The sequence below is a fragment of the Oryctolagus cuniculus genome, chromosome 6 (genome assembly GCF_964237555.1).
Source record: "Oryctolagus cuniculus chromosome 6, mOryCun1.1, whole genome shotgun sequence".
NCBI classification, from domain to species: Eukaryota; Metazoa; Chordata; class Mammalia; order Lagomorpha; family Leporidae; genus Oryctolagus; species Oryctolagus cuniculus.
This window is the reverse complement of record NC_091437.1, coordinates 149,536,917-149,559,325: the sequence shown is the minus strand read 5'-3', so window position 1 is coordinate 149,559,325 and position 22,409 is coordinate 149,536,917. Positions and strand designations below refer to the sequence as shown.

General features: G+C 42.5%; 1 protein-coding gene and 1 pseudogene across 3 annotated transcripts in view; one reads left to right on the top strand and one right to left on the bottom strand.

Annotated features, from left to right (window-relative positions):
- Positions 1–7,412: 7,412 nt before the first annotated feature.
- Positions 7,413–9,992, top strand: LOC100351900 (ornithine decarboxylase pseudogene; annotated as a pseudogene).
- Positions 9,993–13,343: 3,351 nt separating this feature from the next.
- FAM91A1 (family with sequence similarity 91 member A1) overlaps positions 13,344–22,409 on the bottom strand; it is a 50,403-nt gene continuing 41,337 nt past the window's right edge. For 2 of the 3 annotated variants that reach the window (XM_002710763.5, XM_051844794.2), the window contains 4 exons: positions 20,566–20,670; positions 19,753–19,876; positions 18,570–18,639; positions 13,344–16,294 (listed from right to left, as the gene is read on the bottom strand). In XM_002710763.5, the coding sequence (XP_002710809.3) occupies positions 16,109–16,294; positions 18,570–18,639; positions 19,753–19,876; positions 20,566–20,670 (485 nt within the window). In that variant the 3' untranslated portion in view covers positions 13,344–16,108. The remainder of the gene's footprint in view (positions 16,295–18,569; positions 18,640–19,752; positions 19,877–20,565; positions 20,671–22,409) is intronic. The other variant, XM_008255884.4, reaches the window with a different exon arrangement.

Below are 22,409 nucleotides of genomic sequence, written 5' to 3'. Positions count from 1 at the left end.
CCAAAGTACGACTTATGGATTACAATGGCTTCCCCCCCATACCGTCCCTCCCACCCACAACCCTCCCCTTTCCCACTCCCTCTCCCCTTCCATTCACATCAAGATTCATTTTTGATTATCTTAATATACAGAAGATCAGCTTAGTATACATTAAGTAAGGATTTCAACAGTTTGCTCCCACACAGAAACATAAAGTGAAAAATAATAGATGATTTTTTTAAATGATGATGAAATCAGATGAGACCTATTGTCATGTTTAATCCCAGTGAGAGTCAAGTTGGGAATTGATAATTTTTTTTTTTTTTTTTTTTTTACAGAGGATCAGTTTAGTATGCATTAAGTAAGGATTTCAACAGTTTGCACCCCCATAGAAACACAGTGAAATATATTGTATGAGTACTCGTTATAGCATTAAATCTCAATGTACAGCACATTAAGAATAGAGATCCTACATGAGGAGTAAGTGCACAGTGACTCCTGTTGTTGACTTTACCAATTGACACTCCTGTCTATGGCATCAGTAATCTCCCTATGCTCCAGTCATGAGTTTCCAAGGCTATGGAAGCCCTCTGAGTTCTCCGACTCTTATCTTGTTTAGACAAGGTCATAGTCAAAGTGGAGGTTCTCTCCTCCCTTCAGAGAAAGGTACCTCCTTCTTTGATGACCTGTTCTTTCCACTGGGATCTCACTCGCAGAGATCTTTTGCCAGAGTGTCTTGGCTTTCCATGCCTGAAATACTCTCATGAGCTTTTCAGCCAGCTCCGAATGCCTTTAGGGCTGATTCTGAGGCCAGAGTGCTATTTAGGACATCTGCCATTCTATGAGTCTGCTGAGTATCTCACTTCCCATGTTGGATCACTCTCCCCTTTATTTACTCCATCAGTTAGCGTTAGCAGGTACTAGACTTGTCTATGTGCTCCCTTTGACTCCCAGTCCCTTCACCATGACCAACTGTGAACTGAAACTGATCACCTGGAACAGTGAGATGGCATTGGTACCTGCCACCTCGATGGGATTGAATTGGAATCCCCTGGTATGCTTCCAACTCCACCACTTGGGGCAAGTCAGCCTGAGCATGTCCCAAATTATACATCTCTTCCCTCTCCCATTCCCACCACCATGTTCAACAGGGATCACATTTCAGTTAATTTTCAACACTTAAGAATAACTGTGCATCAATTACAGATCTAAACCAGTCATATTAAGTAGAACAGATAAAAAAACTACTAAGGGGGATAATGTATTTAGTTGTTCATTAACAGTCAGGGCTATGCTGATCAAGCCACCATATCCCATAGTGTCCACCTCACTCCAACAGGTTTCCCTCTTGGTGTTCAGTCAGTCGTCACCGATCAGGGAGAACATATGGTATTTGTCCCTTTGGGACTGGCTTATTTCACTCAGCATGATGTGTTCCAGATTCCTCCATTTTGTTGCAAATGACTGGATTTCGTTGTTTCTTACTGCGGTATAGTATTCTAAAGAGTACATATCCCATAATTTCTTTATCCAGTCTATCGTTGATGGGCATTTAGGTTGGTTCCAGGTCTTAGCTATTGTGAATTGAGCTGCAATAAACATTAGGGTGCAGACCTCTTTTTTGTTTGCCAATTTAAATTCCTTTGGGTAAATTCCAAGGAGTGGGATGGCTGGGTCGAACGGTAGGGTTATCTTCAGGTTTCTGAGGAATCTCCAGACTGACTTCCATAGTGGCTTGACCAGTTTGCATTCCCACCAACAGTGGGTTAGTGTCCCTTTTTCCCCACATCCTCGCCAGCATCTGTTGTTGGTAGATTTCTGCATGTGAGCCATTCTAACCGGGGTGAGGTGAAACCTCATTGTGGTTTTGATTTGCATTTCCCTGATTGCTAATGACCTTGAACATTTTTTCATGTGCCTGTTGGCCATTTGGATTTCCTCTTTTGAGAAATGTCTATTGAGGTCCTTGGCCCATCTTTTAAGTGGGTTGTTGGTTTTGTTTTTGTGGAGTTTCTTGATCTCTTTGTAAATTCTGGTTATTAACCCTTTATCTGTTGCATAGTTTGCAAATATTTTTTCCCATTCTGTCGGTTGTCTCTTCACTCTCCTGACTGTTTCTTTTGCAGTACAGAAACTTCTCAATTTGATGCTATCCCAATAGTTGATTTTGGCTTTGACTGCCTGTGCCTCCCGGGTCTTTTCCAGAAACTCTTTGCCTGTGCCAATATCTTGAAGGGTTTCTCCAATGTTCTCTAGTAACTTGATGGTGTCAGGTCGTAGATTTAGGTCTTTAATCCATGTTGAGTGGATTTTTGTGTAAGGTGTAAGGTAGGGGTCTTGCTTCATGATTCTGCACGTGGAAATCCAATTTTCCCAGCACCATTTATTGAATAGACTGTCCTTGCTCCAGGAATTAGTTTTAGATCCTTGATCAAATATAAGTTGGCTGTAGATGTTTGGGTTGATTTCAGGTGTTTCAATTCTGTTCCATTGGTCTATCCATCTGTTTCTGTACCAGTACCATGCTGTTTTGATTACAACTTCCCTGTAGTATGTCCTGAAATCTGGTATTGTGATGCCTCCGGCTTTGTTTTTGTTGTACAAGATTGCTTTAGCTATTCGAGGTCTCTTGTGCCTCCATATAAATTTCAGCACCATTTTTTCCAGATCTGAGAAGAAGGTCTTCGGTATCTTGATTGGTATTGCATTGAATCTGTAAATTGCTTTTGGGAGAATGGACATTTTGATGATATTGATTCTTCCAATCCATGAGCATGGAAGATTTTTCCATTTCTTGGTATCCTCTTCTATTTCTTTCTTTAAGGTTTTGTAATTTTCATCGTAGAGATCTTTAACGTCTTTGGTTAAGTTTATTCCAAGGTATTTGATTGTTTTTGTAGCTATTGTGAATGGGATTGATCTTAGAAGTTCTTCCTCAGCCATGGCATTGTCTGTGTATACAAAGGCTGTTGATTTTTGTGCATTGATTTTATACCCTGCTACTTTGCCAAACTCTTCTATGAGTTCCAATAGTCTCTTAGTAGAGTTCTTTGGGTCCCCTAAATACAGAATCATGTCATCTGCAAAGAGGGATAGTTTGAGTTCTTCCTTCCCAATTTGTATCCCTTTAATTTCTTTTTCTTGCCTAATAGCTCTGGCTAGAACCTCCAGAACTATATTGAATAGCAGTGGTGAGAGTGGGCATCCCTGTCTGGTTCCAGATCTCAGTGGAAATGCTTCCAACTTTTCCCCATTCAATAGGATGTTGGCTGTGGGTTTTTCATAGATTGCTTTGATTGTATTGAGGAATGTTCCTTCCAAACCCAGTTTGCTTAGAGTTTTCATCATGAACGGGTGTTGTATTTTATCAAATGCTTTCTCGGCATCTATTGAGATAATCATATGGTTTTTCTTCTGCAGTCTGTTAATGTGGTGTATCACATTGATTGTCTTGCGCACATTAAACCATCCCTGCATACCAGGGATAAATCCCACTTGGTCTGGGTGGATGATCTTTCTGATGTGTTGTTGCATTCTATTGGCCAGAATTTTATTGAGGATTTTTGCATCTATGTTCATCAGGGATATTGGTCTGTAATTCTCTTTCAGTGCTGCATCTTTTTCCGGCTTAGGAATTAAGGTGATGCTGGCTTCATAGAAAGAATTTGGGAGGACTCCCTCTTCTTCGATTGTTCTGAATAGTTTGAGAAGAATTGGAGTTAGTTCTTCTTTAAACGTCTGGTAGAATTCAGCAGTGAATCCATCTGGTCCTGGGCTTTTCTTTGTTGGGAGGGCCTTTATTACTGTTTCAATTTCTGTCTCAGTTATGGGTCTGTTTAGGTTTTCGATGTCTTCCTGGTTCAATTTAGGCAGGTTGCATGTGTCCAGGAATCTATCCATTTCTGATAGGTTTCCCTGTTTGCTGGCATACAAGTCCTTGTAGTAATTTCTGATGATTCTTTTTATTTCTGTGGTGTCTGTTGTTACATTTCCTTTTTCATCTCTGATTTTATTGATTTGGGTCTTTTCTCTTCTTTTTTTAGTTAGTTGGGCCAATGGGGTGTCAATTTTGTTTATTTTTTCAAAAAACCAGCTCTTCGTTTGGCTGATTTTTTGTAATGTTTTTCTTGATTCAATCCTGTTGATTTCTTCTCTGATTTTAATTATTTCTCTTCTCCTACTAGATTTGGGTCTGATTTGCTGTAGGTTTTCTAGATCCTTGAGGTGAATTGAAAGCTCATCTATTTGGTGTCTTTCCAATTTCTTGATGTAGGCACCTATTGATATAAACTTTCCTCTTAACACTGCTTTTGCTGTGTCCCATAAGTTTTGGTATGTTGTGCTGTTATCCTCATTTACTTCCAGAAAGTTTTGATTTCTCTTTTGATTTCTTCTATGACCCATTGTTCATTCAGGAGCATGTTGTTCAATCTCCATGTGTTTGCGTATGCTCTAGGGATTCCTGAGTTGCTAATTTCCAACTTCATTCCTTTATGGTGAGAAGCTGCATGGTATGATTCTAATTCTTTTGAATTTGCTGAGACTTGCTTTATGGCCTAGTATGTGGTCAATCCTAGAGAAGCTTCCATGTACTGCTGAGAAGAATGTAAAATCTTTAGCTGTAGGATTGAAAGTTCTGTATATATCTGTTAGATCCATTTGGGCTATAGTGTCGTTTAAATCTACTGTATCCTTGTTGATCTTCTGACCGGATGATCTGTCTATTTCTGAGAGTGGAGTATTGAAGTCCCCCAGTACTACTGTATTGGGGTCTAAGTCTCCCTTTAAGTCCGTTAATAAATCTTTTAGATAAACTGGTGCCCTGTAGTTAGGTGCATATACATTGATAATTGTTATATCTTCCTGTTGAATTGATCCCTTAATCATGATATAGTGTCCCTCTTTGTCTCTCTTAACAGTTTTTGTGGTAAAGTTTATGTTGTCCGATATTAAGATGGCTACGCCCGCTCTTTTTTCATTTCTGTTGGCATGGTATATCTTTTTCCAGCCTTTCACTTTCAGTCTGTATGGATCTTTGTTGGAAAGATGTGTTTCTTGTAAGCAGCAAATAGATGGGTTTTGTTCCTTAACCCAAGCAGCCAATTGGTGTCTTTTAACTGGACAGTTCAGGCCATTCACGTTCAAAGTGACTAATGATAAGTGGTAACCTTGCCCTGCCATTTGCCAAAGATAAGTTCTAATATATGCTTTGAATTCCCTGTGATCTTTTGCTGTGAGGTTTCCTTCCTTGGTTTCCTTCCTTTACCTTCTTTCATATTGATGACCGTGTTTCTGTGTTTCTGTGTGTAACACATCTTTAAGCATCTTTTGCAGGGCTGGACGAGTGGCAACAAATTCTTTCAATTTCTGTTTGCTATGAAAAGTCTTTATTTCACCTTCATTCACAAATGATAGCTTTGCAGGATATAATATTCTGGGCTGGCAGTTGTTCTCTCTTAGTACCTGGGCTATATCTCGCCATTCCCTCCTAGCTTTTAGAGTTTCTGATGAGAAGTCAGCTGTGAGTCTGATTGGAGATCCTCTGAGAGTAATCTGACGTTTCTCTCTTGCACATTTTAGGATCTTTTCTTTATGTTTCACTGTGGAGAGTTTAATTACAACGTGTCGTGGTGAGGATCTCTTTTGGTTGTGTTTATTAGGGGTTCTGTGGGCTTCCTGTACTAGGATTTCTCTGTCCTTCTCCAAACCTGGGAAATTTTCTGCTAATATCTCACTAAAAAGGCCTTCTAATCCTTTCTCCCTCTCCATGCCTTCAGGAACTCCTAGAACCCGAATGTTGGGTTTTTTAATAGTATCCTGAAGATTCCCGACAATATGTTCCAGATTTCTAATTTCCTCTTCTTTTCTTTGGTCTGACTGTATCCTTTCCTGTTCTCTGTCTTCTAAGTCCGATATTCTCTCTTCTGCTTCACCCATTCTGTTTGTAAGGCTCTCTATTGTGTTTTTCATTTGATCTATTGAATTCTTCACTTCAGTCACTATCACAGTTTCCTGTTGTACTAGTTGTTTCGTTTCATTTTGATTCCTCCTTAATATTTCATTTTCACGAGAGAGATTTTCTATCTTGTCCATTAAGGATTTGTGTAGTTCCAGAATTTGTTTTTGAGAACTTCTTAATGTTCTTATCAATTTTTTGAGATCTGCTTCTTGCATTTCTTCTATGTCATCATCTTCATAATCTTGAATTGGGGTGTCTTTTTCATTTGAGGGCGTCATGGTGACTTCCTTGTTTTTATTACCTCGGTTTTTGCGTTTGTTATTTGGCATATTGGAGATATTTGGTTTCTTCACTGTGGTGCTTTTTCTTGTTATACTATGGCTCTAGATTAAGTGGACTATCTGTTTTTGATGGAGCCTTAGGGCTTGAGATGGGTGTGGCCTGAGAGCTCTGTTTGGTGTGCCAAAGGTGACACTCCCAGGTTAGGCGTGGTAAACCTCTCTCTCTCTCTCTCTCTCTCTTTTTTTTTTGATTCAAAAGGGAAGTAATTCCGCACAGCTGAATGAAGTTGGAGGTAGTTAGCAGGCAAATGATATACCCACAGGAGCCAGAGATCGGAAGCTCTTTCCCAAGATCCCCACAGGGAATCTGTTCGGCCCTCAGAGTGGGCTCAAAATCTCCTTCAGCCTCCCACTGGGTTGCCAAAGTTACGGAATTATAGCGTCTCTGGAGAGTGCTCACGTGAATTCCGTGAGTTCTCTCCCCCACCGTCTCTTTTTTCACAGTCTCAGTTCAGTAGCACCACAAATTTACTAGCTCCTAATCTCCTGTTAATTCGCCCCGCCCAGAGTCAGGTTTTTCTGCTAGGCTCAGGGCCGGTGCAGACCTGAGGTCGCTCTGCTTATGACGTTTGTCCAAGATGGCGCCTGCTCTTTGTCTTGCTCGCCCTTGAGAGGTGAGTGGAGAGAGAGAAACCCGTGTCCGTGTCCGTACTAGTCACCCTTTTTTTTCTCTCTCTCTCTCTTCCAGTTAGCCTTGTGAACTCCCCCCCCCCCCCGGGGGTCGTTCCCTCTAGTCTCCTCTCTCCGCTTGCCTGCTGGTGTCTCGGGCCATCGAGGTTCGGCTCACCTCGCGTTCCAGCGCTGGTGTGTTGAGTCTGTCGCTGATGTCCCGAACTGTGGGCTCCCACGCTCTCCACGCAGGTCCGCTGTGAGTCACGCGTTCCGGAAGAGTTTCCTCCGCTGTTTCCTCCCCCACTCTTCCTTGAACCTGCAGTATCTCCACTTTTATCAAACTATCTCTCCCCAGACTATCAGTGTGCTCCCTTCCTATTCCGCCATCTTGCCGGAAATCCAAGCCCCATAAATTCTTATGAGGCTTTCTGAGTTGAAAATGTTGAAAACATTGCACTTTTCTCCTCTTGCAAACCACCCACTAAAACCACAGAAACCATCACCGATAAAACTCAAAGGGCATGAAGACGGAAAGCAGCGATCTGGGATCACCAGGTGGCTTTGCGAACAGAGAAAGGGGAATTCATCAGAAAACAAGAATTCATGGGGCCGGGGCTGTGGCACAGTAGGTTAATCCTATACCTATGGTGCCGGCATCCCATATGGGTGCTGGTTCTAGTCCTGGCTGCTCCATTTCTGACCCAGCTCTCTGCTATGGCCTGGGAAAGCAGTGGAAGATGGCCCAAGTCCTTGGGCCCCTGCACCTGCGTGGGAGATCTGGAAGAAGCTCCTGGCTCCTGGCTTCGGGTCAGCTTAGCTCTGGCCTTTGTGGCCATTTGGGGAGTGAACCAGCAGTTGGAACACCTTTCTCTCTGTCTCTCCTTCTCGCTGTCGGTAACTCTCTCAAATAAAAAAAATCTTAAAAAAAAAAACAACAAACAGGTCAGTCCCTGCAATCAACACTGCCAGCCGCCCTCTGCCCCCAGCTCAGGAGCCACCTCAAGCGACATCTCTGGCGGGCGGGAGCAAGGCGGCTGACGGGTGGTGGGACGCTGTGGCAGGCAGCGGGGCGCTCCTCTGGCTCAGGACTGGGTGGTGGCGGCGTCTCCGCGGGGCCAGCCCGCAGTGCCAGGGTGCCCTGAGAACATTTCCACTGTAGCTCTGAGGATACACAGGACTTCAAATTCCTGAAGAATTGCCTTTGTGAGAAGCTAGAAATAATTTCTTTAAATTTCATCTCTTAGGGGCCAGCGCTGTGGCTCAGTTGGTTAATCCTCCGCCTGCGGCACCCGCATCGCATATGGGCGCCGGTCCTGTCCCGGTTGCTCCTCTTCCAGTCCAGCTCTCTGCTGTGGCCCGGGAAGGCAGTAGAGGATGGCCCAAGTGCTTGGGCCCTGCACCCACATGGGAGACCAGGGAGAAGCACCTGGCTCCTGGCTTTGGATTGGCACAGCGCCAGCTGTAGCGGCCATTTGGGGAATGAACCAATGGAAGGAAGACCTTTCTCTCTGTCTCTCCCTCTCACTGTCTAACTCTATCTGTGAAATTAAAAAAAAAAAAATTCAACTTAGTTTTCCATTTTGGTTCATTTTAGAGGGACATCAAGGAGCCATGAACAACTTGGATCATGAAGTTTGATTGCCACTTCCTTGATGAAGGCTTTACTGGCAAGGACATTCTGGACCAAAAAATTAATGAAGTATCCCCTGATGACAAGGATGCTTTCAATGTTTCGGATCTTGGAGACATTCTTTTTATTTTTTTAAAGATTGTATTTATTTATTTGAGAGGCAAAATTACAGACTGTGAAAGGAAGAGAGAGAGAAAGGTCTTCCTTCCAATGGTTCACTCCCCTAATGGCTGCCATGGCCAGAGCTGCACCAATCTGAAGCCAGGAGCCAGGAGCTTCTTCCAGGTCTCCCACGTGGGCGCAGGGACCCAAGCACCTGGGCCATGCTCCACTGCCTTCCCAGGCCACAGCAGAGAGCTTGATTGGAAGAGGAGCAGCCAGGACTAGAACCGGCACCCATATGGGATGCGGGCGCCGCAGGCGGAGGATTAACCTACTGCGCCACCGCACCGGCCCCTGGAGACATTCTTAAGAAACCTCTAAGATGGATTAAAGCTCTTCCTCATGTGACTCCCTTGTATGCAATCAAATGTAATGACAGCAGAGCCCTAATAAAGACCCTGGCTACCACTGGGGCTGGATTTGACCGTGCTAGCAAGACTGAAATCCAGTTGGTGCAGGGTCTCAGGTACCTCCAGAGAGGATTTATGCAAACCCTCATAAGCAGGTGTCTCAGATTAAGTATGCCCCCAGCAGTGGCATCTAGATGATGACTTTTGATAGTGAGGTGGAGTTGATGGAAGCTGCCACAGCACCTCCAAAGGCCAGGCTGGTTTTGCGGATTGCCACTGATGATTCTAAAGCAGTCTGTCGCCTTGGTGTTAAATAGGGTGCCACACACAAAACCAGCAGGCTTCTCTTGGAACGAACGAAAGAGCTCAATACGGATGTCATTGGTGTCAGCTTCCACGTGGGAAGTGGCTGTACTGATCCTGAAACCTCCTGATGCCCACTGTGCCTCTGACGTGGGAGCTGAGGTCGGATTCCACATGTACCTGCTTGACATTGGCGGGGGCTTTCCTGGATCTGAGGATGTGAAGTTTAAGTTTGAAGAGATCAGCCCAGCACTGGCCAAGCATTGTCCCTCAGACTCTCGAGTGAGAATCACAGCTGAGCCAGGCAGACAGTATGTTGCCTCAGCCTTCACTCTTGCTGGTAATATCATTGCCAGAAAACTTGTCTCACAGGAGCAGGCTCTGATGATGACGAGGTGGCCAGTGAGCAGCTCTTGATGCATTATGTGCCTACAGCGGAGAGACCCAAACCAGATAAGTACTACTCATGCAGCCCACAGGGCCGCACGTGTGATGGCCGTGATGGGATTGCTGAGCGCTGTGACCTGCCTGAAACGCAGGCGGGTGACTGGATGCCCTCTGAAAACATGGGTGCCCACACCGTTGCTGCTGCTTCGACTGTCAATGGATTCCAGAGGCCCACTACCTACTACGTGATGTCGGGACCCATGTGGTGACTTACGTAGCAAATCCAGAACCATGACTTCCCACCCGAGGTGGAGGAGCAGGCTATCAGCACCCTGCCTGCTTCCTGTGCTCAGCAAAGTGGAATGAAGCAGCACCCAGCGACTTGCGCTTTGGCTCATATTAACGTGGGCACCCAGAGACTTGCGCTTCGGCTCATATTAACGTGGGCACCCAGCGACTTGCACTTCGGCTCGTATTAACGTGTCGATACCACTTCGCAGCTGTTCATTGCGAGCATAGCTTGAATTAATGGATTTGGGGGGGAATATTTAACTTAATTACTGCTAGTTTTGAAAAGTCTAAGAGTAGGGCTGGCACAGCAATATGGAAGACTGGGAGATGGGGTCATACTTATCTGTGTTTCTATGGCAACAGAGTATTTGTTTTATATGGATTTTTATTCACTTTTCAAACATGCTACTGAAGGGTGCCCCTCAGTCCCGCAGCTGCTGAGCAAGCGTTTGTAGCTTGTACAATGGCAGGATGGGCAGAAGCTTAGTGGTGCGACCTGCTTTGAAAAGAAAGTATCTTGAAATTAAAAAAAAAAAAAAAATCATCATAGAGAGCATTGACGACCACCCCACCACCCAGATCCCACCTCCTCCTTCAGGAAGGATAGGAAGGGGAAACGAACCAGAGAGGCCGGAGTAGAGTAAGACCCGCAACTAAGAACACAGCAAAGCGCAAGCTTGAATTCCAACTGGGGAAGCTCTACCTACCTTTCCACCTCCCGCCATTTGGTAGCCGCACTTACAACGGGCAGGAAGTAGAAGGTACTTCTGGGGAGGCTGCCCTCAAGCCAGGAACATCGCGGGTGTCCCCACCAGGCCATTATTACTGACATGTAACACGGCTGGGACCCAGAGAAAACACCCACAGATCCTGACAGCGGGGCATCACTCCCCGCTCAGTGATGGTCACCACTCAAGCAGCCCCAGCCACGTGTCCTGACCCCGCTGCGACTGGGTGACACGCTCTCTTATAGAGGTCATCAGCAGGCTTTATAGGAAAACTCGTGGAACCACGGAGAAAAGGAACTCAGAGAAAACAGCCAATGCCAAACCCAGAAGAAAACATAAAAAGAAAACTAGGATTAACATCCTCGCACATCTACTCCATCTGTAAGCGGTCACTGTCATTTAAAAGCACTAATAGAGTGTCACCATTTTTATTTCTGAACTACATTTGAATATCCATATGTGAATGTCACACACTCATCTGTCCACTTTTTTTTTTTTTTTTTTTTTTTGGACAGGCAGAGTGGACAGTGAGAGAGAGATAGAGAAAGGTCTTCCTTTTTGCCGTTGGTTCACCCTCTAATGGCTGCCACGGCCGGCACGCTGCAGCCGGTGCACCGCGCTGATCTGATGGCAGGAGCCAGGTACTTCTCTGGTCTCCCATGGGGTGCAGGGCCCAAGGACCTGGGCCATCTTCCACTGCACTCCCTGGCCACAGCAGAGAGCTGGCCTGGAAGAGGGGCAACCGGGACAGAATCCGGCGCCCCGACTGGGACTAGAACCCAGTGTGCCGGCGCTGCAAGGCGGAGGATTAGCCTAGTGAGCCGCGGCACTGTGTCCAGTTTTTGCTATCACAATATCAGCAATTACAAACCACGCTGCTACTTTCTAGGACTGGAATTCCTGGTTCCGGATATGCAAATACTCAACTTCACAAGACTGTGCCGATTTATACCCCTCCTGGGTATTCCAGAGCTCCCACGAGCAAGCCTCACACTGGAGCTTCAGGCTCTTCTATTGTCTGCTTGGCATCCGTGGTCACGTGTGGTGCTGCCTCTCCACGTGCTCTCCATAGCCAGGAATAGCAACGCGAGTGGCTTCCTTTCCCACTGCACCCCACACACCGCTTGCAGCATTTTGCCCTCCATCTGGAGGCTTTAGGCTCCCGGAGCTGACATGCTTCCTCCAGGGAACACAGTGGTTCCATCGCATTGGCACGCGGGGCTGCCACCTGGCTACCTTGTGCTCCTCTCCTCATTGAGAGAGAAGGGCTTGCTGAACTGGCTAGGTAGACTCGCAACTGCTGCTGCACCAGATGGCACCAGGTCCCAGCTCCAAGGGGAGCTCCTCTGAGCCTCAGCCCTCAGTGCTGCCTCCTCAGAGCGCTTCCTACTTCCCATGACACTGCCCACCCCCCTTCCTTTGTTTGCTTCAGTCCCAAGCTGCACAACAAAATCATTAACAGGATGAGATTTTAACCCAAAGGACAAAATAAACAACTCATACTAATAAAATGAACTCATACAAATAAAAATGATCAAATAAATTTAAAATTCAGGGAAAAGTAACAAATTTTCTTTAAACAATCATAAAAATACCTATATGTAACATACACTCATTCTGGACTGTGGAGCTAAATTTTTCTCCCATCGAGTGTGGGCTTCTCTTGGTGACTCTCTTCCAAAGAATGAAGTACAAAAGGCAGGGGAAAACCTGGCAGACAGCACCTTAGAGAGAAGGGACGTCAGCAGTAACGGCCGCCAACATCAAGTGCTCAGTGATAGGACTCGCCAGGAAGAACACATCACCTTCCTGAGACGTCTAACCGTGGGAACACAGCAGATGAACCCACACAGAACATCCTCCAGTCACTGACCAGCACTCCTACAGCAGCCACGGAAGACCCAGAAACTGTCACATGTCGGAGGACACCGAGGAAGCACCGGTGACTACGTACATGCGTGTCCTGGCCTGGGTTCCAGAAGCACATTAGTGGGACAGCTGCTAAAAGCCCAGGGGAGTGTACTGCTTAGTAAACAGTGTTCTGCTAGTGTTCATGGCTGAGTTTTGACAGTTGTATCATAATTTATGTAAGAAGTTGACATTAGAAGTTCAGTGAAGGGGACAGAACATCTCAGATCTATCTCTAACTTTTCTGTAAATCTGATATTGCTATAAAAGTTATTTTCCTCAAAAATATGAACAGCACTGAAAGCACAGCTGTATCTGATTATTTAAAAAGAACTTTCAGGGCCCGGCGCCATGGCGCAGTAGGTTAATCCTCCGCTTCCCATATGGGTGCCGGTTCTAGTCATGGCTGCTCCTCTTCCAGTCCAGCTCTCTGCTGTGGCCTGGGAAGGCAGTGGAGGATGGGCCAAGTCCTTGGGCCCTGCACCCGCATGGGAGACCAGGAGGAAGCACCCGGCTCCTGGCTTCGAATCAGCGTAGCTCCAGCCACTGCAGCCATTTGGGGGGGTGAACCAACAGAAGGAAGGCCTTTCTCTCTGTCTCTTCTTCTCACTGTCTGTAACTCTACCTCTCAAATAAATAAATAAAATCTTTAAAAATAAATAAATAAAAAGAACGTTCAGAAGATTTTACACATTTTTGCAGTAACTTGATCAACACCACAGTTTATTTGTAAACATGTTATATGTGTCAATAATCAAATTGACAACACTTTGTACATTTCATTGTATAATATGAACATAACAAAACAATCCACTGTATTCATTACAGTTTTGGTACTTTAAAACCTTTTAATTCAAACTGTATTTGAAACATTAAACATAAAAAAGACACAAATGGCAGAGAAACTGAAAATATCACATAAAAGAAACCAATATGCCCCAAAAAACAAATACAAAATCATCTGATTACATATTAAACAAAAGAAAGAAGCAAATAAATGAAAGATATCAGATGATCCTATTTTTTAATGATATAAAAGTTGAATTTCTTTAGACTTATTTGAGAGGTGAAATTATACCATACTAGAATCTATAAGTATGCCCTTTTTGATAATTTTTTTCCTCTTGATTACTTAATAATGTTTGCCATGGTTTAAGCTGTTTTAGGAGGTGAGGGAAGAAAGGAGGGGAGGCTGCACAAAGCCAAATGAAATTAAACATTGGCAAATTTTGTTTCATGAATAATCTTTGGCAAATAACAGTCCATATCTTAAATTTATGTTTTTGTTGGATTGGATCAACACTTGGAAGAGGTAAGGGATGCATCCTTTACATGAGTTAATATTTGAAGGAAACAAATCCAAATTCATAAAGCAAAGACAAACATCAGCTTTTCACGCTTTTCTAATAGCTCTAAAAATGCAGACTCCCCCTCCTTAAGAGCACAGGGGGCTCCAGCTGGGAATCGGATGGTCACTGTGTCGTCATTCAGCACCAGAAACCAGGGGTGACCTTGTATTTTCTAAGCACTTTCCCTAAAATCCATGATCAGGGTCAGGTTCAGCTTCTTATTCCATTACCACTCAAAGGAAATATAGCAGCAAATCACTCTTGTGTTTTAAGCTTTAAACTCACCAACAGTTAGGTTTACTGCCAACAACTACCAATGTTCAACTCTTTATTAGTGGGCATATCATTACAGTTGGCTTATACTGTTAATACAAGAATAAATAAACTACGGTTAACTCAAATAAAGCAAATTAAAATGAGATTATAGGGCCCTGATCAAAAGAAATAATTACAACTTTCAGTTGAAGACCTATAAAAGTTACATACATACATACATACATACATACCTAAGAGCACTAGGAATGTACAATATCAATTATTGGAAAAATAAATGAGTGATTCACAGTCATAAGAAAGTATTTTAATATTAATATGCATTTCTCCTTTTATAGACAAACAACATACACATGGTTTCTACCTTATATGAGATAAAGTAGAAAACTAAACATTACTGTATTCAACCCCCCCAACACAGCACTGACTGTGCCACAGGTAACCTGGTCCAAAATACTCAGTTCTACAGATAGGCCATTGAATGCATGGTTATATTAACAGTTTTAAGAAAGGCATATATTTCCAGAAGTATGTTAAATACACAAATATCACTTCTATAAATAACAAAAATTGCCAGCCAAAATGGTTAGGTTATAACATTCCCAATTTTTTTAGTGCTTTAGTATTTTAGATACAATGTTGTTTGATCAGTTAGTTTAGTTAACAGTTTTAAACTAGCAAACCATTACCCTACAAAAGGAGCTAAACTATAACACTGCACAAACTTCCCAAGGAAGGTAACCTGACATGTCGAAAAGTGATTCCAATTATTCTAATTAACATTTGAGATATTGAAAGAACCAATGACTTAAGAAATGCCTTGAAAGAGATTCAATGTATCACTTCATCCAAATACCTTTAATATCCAGACTGCCTAAGAATCTGTTTTCAACGTAGGTTTCGCACTCTAGTGTTCTGATCCGAAGACACAGCCTTAGTGCTTCTGACGTGTGATTCTACGCAAAATCACAATCCTTGGTTTGAAAACATCAGATTCAATTTCTATAACAATTCGTTGGTAATACTACAAACAAATCAGGATGAAAACGTGCAACAGCTGCAGCTATAAGAGTGGAAAATGAATTCCATTTTTTTCCATAAAGACTCTATGAAAATATAAAGCCCAAAGTGAGTGACAACAGAAGTCCACATATAAACACTGTTTAAAAATAGAATGTTTTCCAAAGCTTCTCATGAGATGTCAACGAAGAGTCATCATCTGAGTTAAGACCTCAGAAACCAAGGTTATGTTATACGTGACTATACTGATCTACGTATCTTCAACAATGGTCAACTGACATACATAATTTACAGACATCCACAGGAATTCTTAATGCCCCGTCATCTCATCTCTCAGTACTGGATGCTTATTGTTTTACAGTTTTACTACCACGAGTACCAAGAAGCCTTTCAGAGGAAGAGTTCCATCTCTTCCTTTGATCCCATAAACTGTAGGTAACAAAATATAAAATTAAACAAGATTTATGTTTGATAAACTAACATATAAAATTACCATTGCAATATTCATAGTGACTGCTTATAAACATAACAGTCATCATAAAGCCTATAAAGTATATTTGTAGTTTTATAAAAGAAATGCAGATTGTCTCAAGGTAAAAAATACAGTGCTGGCTGCTAAAAAGCACTTTGTTGCAACAAGAGGTGCAATAATGAACAAAACTTCAGAAAACATGAACATGTTCCCCAAACTCTGAGTCTCAGGTAAGCAAGGACCGCACTGTAGCAGCAGGATGCTTTTTAGTAGCTGACACTATAAAGCTAACGTCAAGGAGGAAAAAAAGGCAGAAAGTGTGGGCAACAAATGGTGTAACCAAATTATTGCAAATGGAGATTAGCAACAAGAAGTGAAGAAGGCGACCGCCCACTCCATTCTGATAAGATGCCGTCTTGAAATACTAAGTTTTTTGCAGGAAGTGGAACTCCCATATCGCCACAGGATGACTGTGAAATCAAACTTGAAAAACTGGGCTCTGTCTGAATATCCAATGTTGAAGCACCTTCCTAAAAGATCAAGAAACAAGAAATATTCCATATTCGATTTTACCAAAACCACCTAACCAAATCAAATCTATTTAACATAATTAATGAGCAATATGAGAAATGTTTATGGAATGCAAAGCACCATAGCACACACAGAGATCTACATCACAAGCCCCAGATAATCAATGGCAGGTACGCATATATAGAAAATTGATACAAGTACTAAATGTTTAGAGATTAAAAGAAATACTATGCTATGAGGCTATGGAGTAAGGAAAAGGTTAATTCAGGGAAAACTGGGCCTGTCTCAAAGTATCACCCAATAGGAGAGAGCCTCTTAAAAACCTACACTAAGCACCAGAACAACCCATCCGCGCCAGGCTGCTCGGATCCACACATTCAGCACAGAACGCTCCTGAGAACTGCAGGCACAGGCATCCCTTTGTCAAGCTGACGTCTCCTCTCAGATGTCCCCTCATTCATTCCACGCTTAGCACGTCCATAACCGAACTAAATTATGTCCTTTCCGCTCCCCCAGCCTTCCCTACTCCACACAGCTCTGGCTAACTCAGAAATCAAGAATAATTATTTCTACCTTGCTCTACATCCTCAATATTTTTCTCATACTTAATTCATCATCAAGTTTTATTAATCTGTCTCCAGAACAGCACAAATTAGTTTACCTTATTTGTTTCCCATGGCCAAAGCCAGTTGTTTCCAAAGTCAAGTACTCACTCCAAAGGAGGTTACAGAACTGACAATTTTAGAATTTCTCTATTTACGTATCCTTATAAAATTACCACTTTATGTATTTTATAATACAATTCATTGATGTAACAGTGTATATGTGTAAAAAAAAAAAAAAAAGACTTATTAGGGAAAAATCTGTCAGTGAAAAAGAGCACTCAGTCCCAGCATCTCTCTCACGAGTAGTGAAACAGCTCCTCACCTTGTGTCTACCTTTGTTCCTTTCTAATCTGTACTCCAAACAGTAGCTCCTACTTTTACATGATCAGAGATTACGTGTCTCCCTTGTTTAAAAGACTTTGTTTCTCTTTGCATTCGGCATGACACACAAAGTGTAACATACCCCCAAAGGCCCAGTACCCTACAGCCCTATGCCTCCAGCGTGAGGTTTCTGCCTCATTGGCCACCTTGTACTTTGTACCCTGAGTGCCTTCCTGAATAGAACCTTTGCACCTACTAAGTTCTGCCTGGAATATTTTTTCCATCCTTTAGGTTTGGCTTATATGTTATCTCTTATCTTTAAATGAGATCTATCTTTGGATCACATCTTCAAATCTGTAATTACTTTGTCTATTTGATTACTGTTTCATAGAACACTATAAGCTCCAACAAGGTCTTACAGAACACTGTCTCCCTGGCACTCAGCAAAGGGTCTGATACATGATAGACTCAAGCATTTATTCTAGGAATGAATGAGCGAGACAACACTCCAAATACTGATTTCAGAATGTCCGATCAGCTACTCTGAACAGAATTATCCTATTCTTGGACAAGCATTTGGTAAAGCAATTAAGCTGCTGCCTGAGACACCACATCCCCTATCAGAGATCCTGGATTCAAGTCTCCTGATTCCAGCTTCCTGCTAGTGTGCAGACTGAGAAGCAGCGAGGGGCGGCTCAAGTAGCTGGGTCCTTGTCTTCTACATGGGACACCTGGATTGAGTTTCCAGCTCCTGGCTTTGGCCTGACCCAGTCCTGGTCATTTGGGGAGCAAACCAACGGCTGGGAGATCTGTCTCTGTCTCTCTCAAATAAAATAATTCTTTAAAAATGAGCCATATTCATTAATTAAAAAAAAAAGATATTCCATTCTAAGAGATTATCTCTAGATCAAGTCTAGGATATCTTCTCTTTCCAGGGGAAAAGACAAAAAGACCCCGTGAGGCCACAACTTCCAAGTCCTTCCCCACAGTGGAGAATCGCTGCAGATGTTAATGGAAGTGCACCCGCCCCAAGACCCAGTGCCTAGCATGGTCCACAGCCCACAGCAACAGCTCGGCTAAGTGCAGCATTAGCACAAAATAAAGAGTTCAAGCTTTAATCTCTGAAGACCTGGCCAATGAAATGCGCAAGCCAATGAATTTCTGGAGTCTCAAAGTCTGCATTTATACAGCACAGTTAATGCTTGCTGCATGTCATGCTGGCATGAAGACTCAAAGAAACAGTCCCTGAAATGCTTTGCAGACCATAAAGCTCTGTACAAATACCATTTGGATTTTCTGGGTTTTTTTTGGTTTTTTTTTTTTGTTTTTTTTTTGTTGTTGTTGTTACCTGGAATGAGTGAACGAAGTTAAGGACTTGTAAAGAGAGTTTCCTACTGGAATGTAAGAGGTTCTGAAGGCTGAAAAAATGGGAAAGAAAAAGTTCAAAGCAAATATAGTAACAAGATCTAATGTTTCACAAGAATTTACTTTCAGCAAGTTAAGCATTTACATACACACATATTCTAATTAAACACATAAAAACTTCTGAAAACCTCTGCAATGTTTTCCATCAGTGAAATTTCTGCTTCTTTTATTAACTGGGAGAAATAAGTACATTCAAAGCCATTTTAGGAGACAGCGTTGTGACACAGCAGCTTAAGCAGCTGCCTGAGACGCCAGTATCCCAGACGAGCACCAGTTCAAGTCCCGGCTGCTCCACCTCCAATCCATTTCCCTGCTAATGCACCTCAGAAACACAGGGAAAATGGCCCAAGCATTGGGCCCCTGCCATCCACACAGGAGCCCCAGATGGAGCCACAGTAAGTCAATTAAATGAACTCTTTGTTTCCAATTCTGTCTTCCTGAACAAAGAAGTTAAGGCATTGTGTGGCTCTCATCCCTCCAAGCCACCCACTGTGATGGTTAAGACTCAGTGACGTTCCTGCTAGCCCAGCTCGGCCGAGAACCTTACAGCACTGCCGCCTAGCAGCCACTCCCAGGGGTCACAGTCGGCACAGAGACAAAACCTACATGTCCTCTCCAAAGGCAATACATGCTCATCTTAGGAAATGTAAAAGTGGAGAAAACTGTGGAAAGATGCCATGATTCCACAAAAATATAAATATAATATATATATACAGTATATAAAATATACTGAGGGTATGAATATGAAAAGGGAAGCACACAAGAGAAATGTCCTACGAACATTTACGTATTTTAAAAAGGCTTACACCCCATAGACACATCAATTTCATCATACCCTTACCAAATCTGGGTAACTAAGTAAACATAAAATTAACCAACACTTGTGCCCAAAATGTCTGTTTATGCCTAATGCCTGGCCTATTAAATTTTACTTCGAAAAATATAGCAGAACTCTTAAACTAGCAATTTTTACTCAAGCAATAAATATACATAGGGCAAGTACATGTTCATGTGTACAATAAAAGGACTCAAGACACAGTAACCATTCACTGCCATCTCAAAAACCAGGCAGATAAAAGACGACGGTGAATGTAATAAACCCTCACCTTTCTTTTCTGCAAAGGCCATGCGTTGCAATTTTCCTACAAACTTTCCGGTTTAATTCTGAACTGAACAGTGGAATTCCAAAGCATAGTTCAAGAGGAACCCAGTCTGCCTCTGTTGTGATACCTAAAGAAAGAGACATAAACTTAAATTTTAAGTAGCCTATATTATATGACTGACAGGGGTTTCTTAAGCTGAGGTTCACAGATCCAACCCCAGTGATATCCATCAGTGGCTTGGAAGGTGAAGTGGACTTGAAGCGCCAACTGATCTTGGAAAAAGAACAGTATTTTTTTGAGGGCATACATGTGTCTGGGGCGAAGGCACACAGCTTTCATCAAGCATTCAAAGTAGTCATTTGTTCAAAAAAGTGTATTGCAAGACATATGCACAATGAAAGAAGGAATCAAAATATTTAGCCCAGGAATAATGAAACTTAAGTCATTATTCTCAAGTCATTTTATAGCACAACCATAGGCCATATACCAAAGGCTGGTCGATGGCAAGCTGCCTGAACAGTGGTGGTTCCATAAATAGTACAGTGACATCTTAGCAATCTGCAGTTGGTCAAGGTACACTCTATGATGTTCACACAATGAAATCACTAATGGACTTGGGTCTTAGAACACATCTGTGATGTTAAGTGATACACGACTGTACCTCAACTATCATTCTGAACATAAAAACATTTTTCCTAGAAAACTTTTAAAATTATGGATAATAAAAACAGAAAAATGACATACAAGTAACTTAACAGAAAAGTTAAACCTCAAAAATTAATCTAATAAAATCACAAAGAATTTTTAATACCTTACCAGAGTTTTGCTTTGTGACTGAATCCATAGTTGCTTCCTCAATGACCATTTCAAATGACTCTGTACTCCCATTCACATCTGAGCCAGAAGCTAAATCAGGTTCTACTTAAAATTTAAGAACATACATAATATCAGGATTCTAGTAGTTAGCAGAAGTTATCAATACATCAGTCTTAACATAAAGAGGACTTCAAGCAATAGAATAATAATGGGAAAAAATGAATAACCTTTGGCCTAAAGTATTGGCTCTAAACCAAGAGGGCAATTTTATCCTCCAAAGTGTGTCTGGCAATGTCTGGAGACACACCTGATTGTTGTGACTGGAGACAGGGATGCTAATGATACCTACGGATGCTCAACATCCTACCACGCACAGACAGGACAGCCTCGGCAACTAGGAATTCCCCACCTCAAATGCCAACAGTGCTAAGCTTGAGAAATTCTGGCTGAAAAAACAAGATCTACAAACCAGAACACAAGTTTGGACTTTCACTGAGATCATTGCTACAGCCATTCTATCCCTGTGGAAATAAGCAGTCTGATTACATTACTGTTCTTCAAAGTCTGTTTTACTACTCATAGGTTTGAACACATAAGATCCCTTCAGGTCTCTTAAATTTTGCTACTTCTCTATTCTTACCTTCTACAACTGTCAAACAAATCCTTCTTTTGGCCAAGATGAGTTCCTCTGCCTTTTACTTCCCTCTACCTGAAAGGCTGCCACCCTCTAAAAACAACAAGCATTTTTTTTTTTTTTTTTTTGTCTAGCTAAGGTCTTAATTTTCAGTATCAGTTCTAGCTTTATCTTCTCTAAGAGGTCTTTTCTGAACTGTCTTAACTCTACATCATATACTGATCACTTGTCTCGCTCCCTTTCTGGAGTTATCTCAGAATAATATTGACCCAGTGTAATTATCTCCAGTACCTGAGCAGCTATTCCATAAACGCGAATGAACAAATGAAAGCTATAATAGACATGCTTTCAAAATGACAGCCTGAGCCATAGAACCCTTCTCCGGAAAACACTTCTGTGATATCTGACAGTCAGCTGCTGAAACCTGGCCAAAAACAAACGGACCAGAAGTAGATATCTAACCCAAAGGGAGCCGATCCAACCCACTGGGTTTCAACTAAGAGGCTCATGGAATACGGTCAATCAATGACGGACACTTCAACTGAGGGTCTCCCAGTGGCACTGTGGCAACAAAAGCCACTTACAAGCCATATTATTCTGCAGCAGAAACAATTAGCAAGCATGAGCTCTTGAGATCCGGAATCTTGAAAATGGATTTTTAAATTAAAAATAAAATGTATGTAAGGCATCTCAGCATAAACTGAAGATAGGAAGGAAAGGTAAGGAAAACTAAGAAGGAAATGGTTGCAATAATACATGTTTAAGGTTTCAAGATCCAGACTAGAATGGCAGAGACAGAGAATCTTATCTTATTTATTTATTTATTTTAAAGATTGATTCATTTTATTTGAAAGGCAGAGTTACAGGGAGGCCGAGAGAGAGAGGTCTTCTATCTGCTGGTTCAGACGCTCCCCAGATGGCTTTAACAGCTGGAGCTGCACCAATCCGAAGTCAGGAGTTTCTTTTGGGTCTCCCATGCAGATGCAGGGTCCCAAGGACTTGGGCCATCTTCTACTGCTTTGCCAGGCAAAGCAGAGAGCTGGATCGGAAGTGGAGCGGCCAGGACTCGAACCAGTGCTCATATGAGATGCTGGCACTGCAGGCTGTGGCTTTACCTGCCATGCCACAGCGCCAGCCCCGAGATAGATAATTGTAAAAGAGGAAAAGAGGGGTTGATATTATGGGATAGCAGGCTAAGCCTCTACTTGCG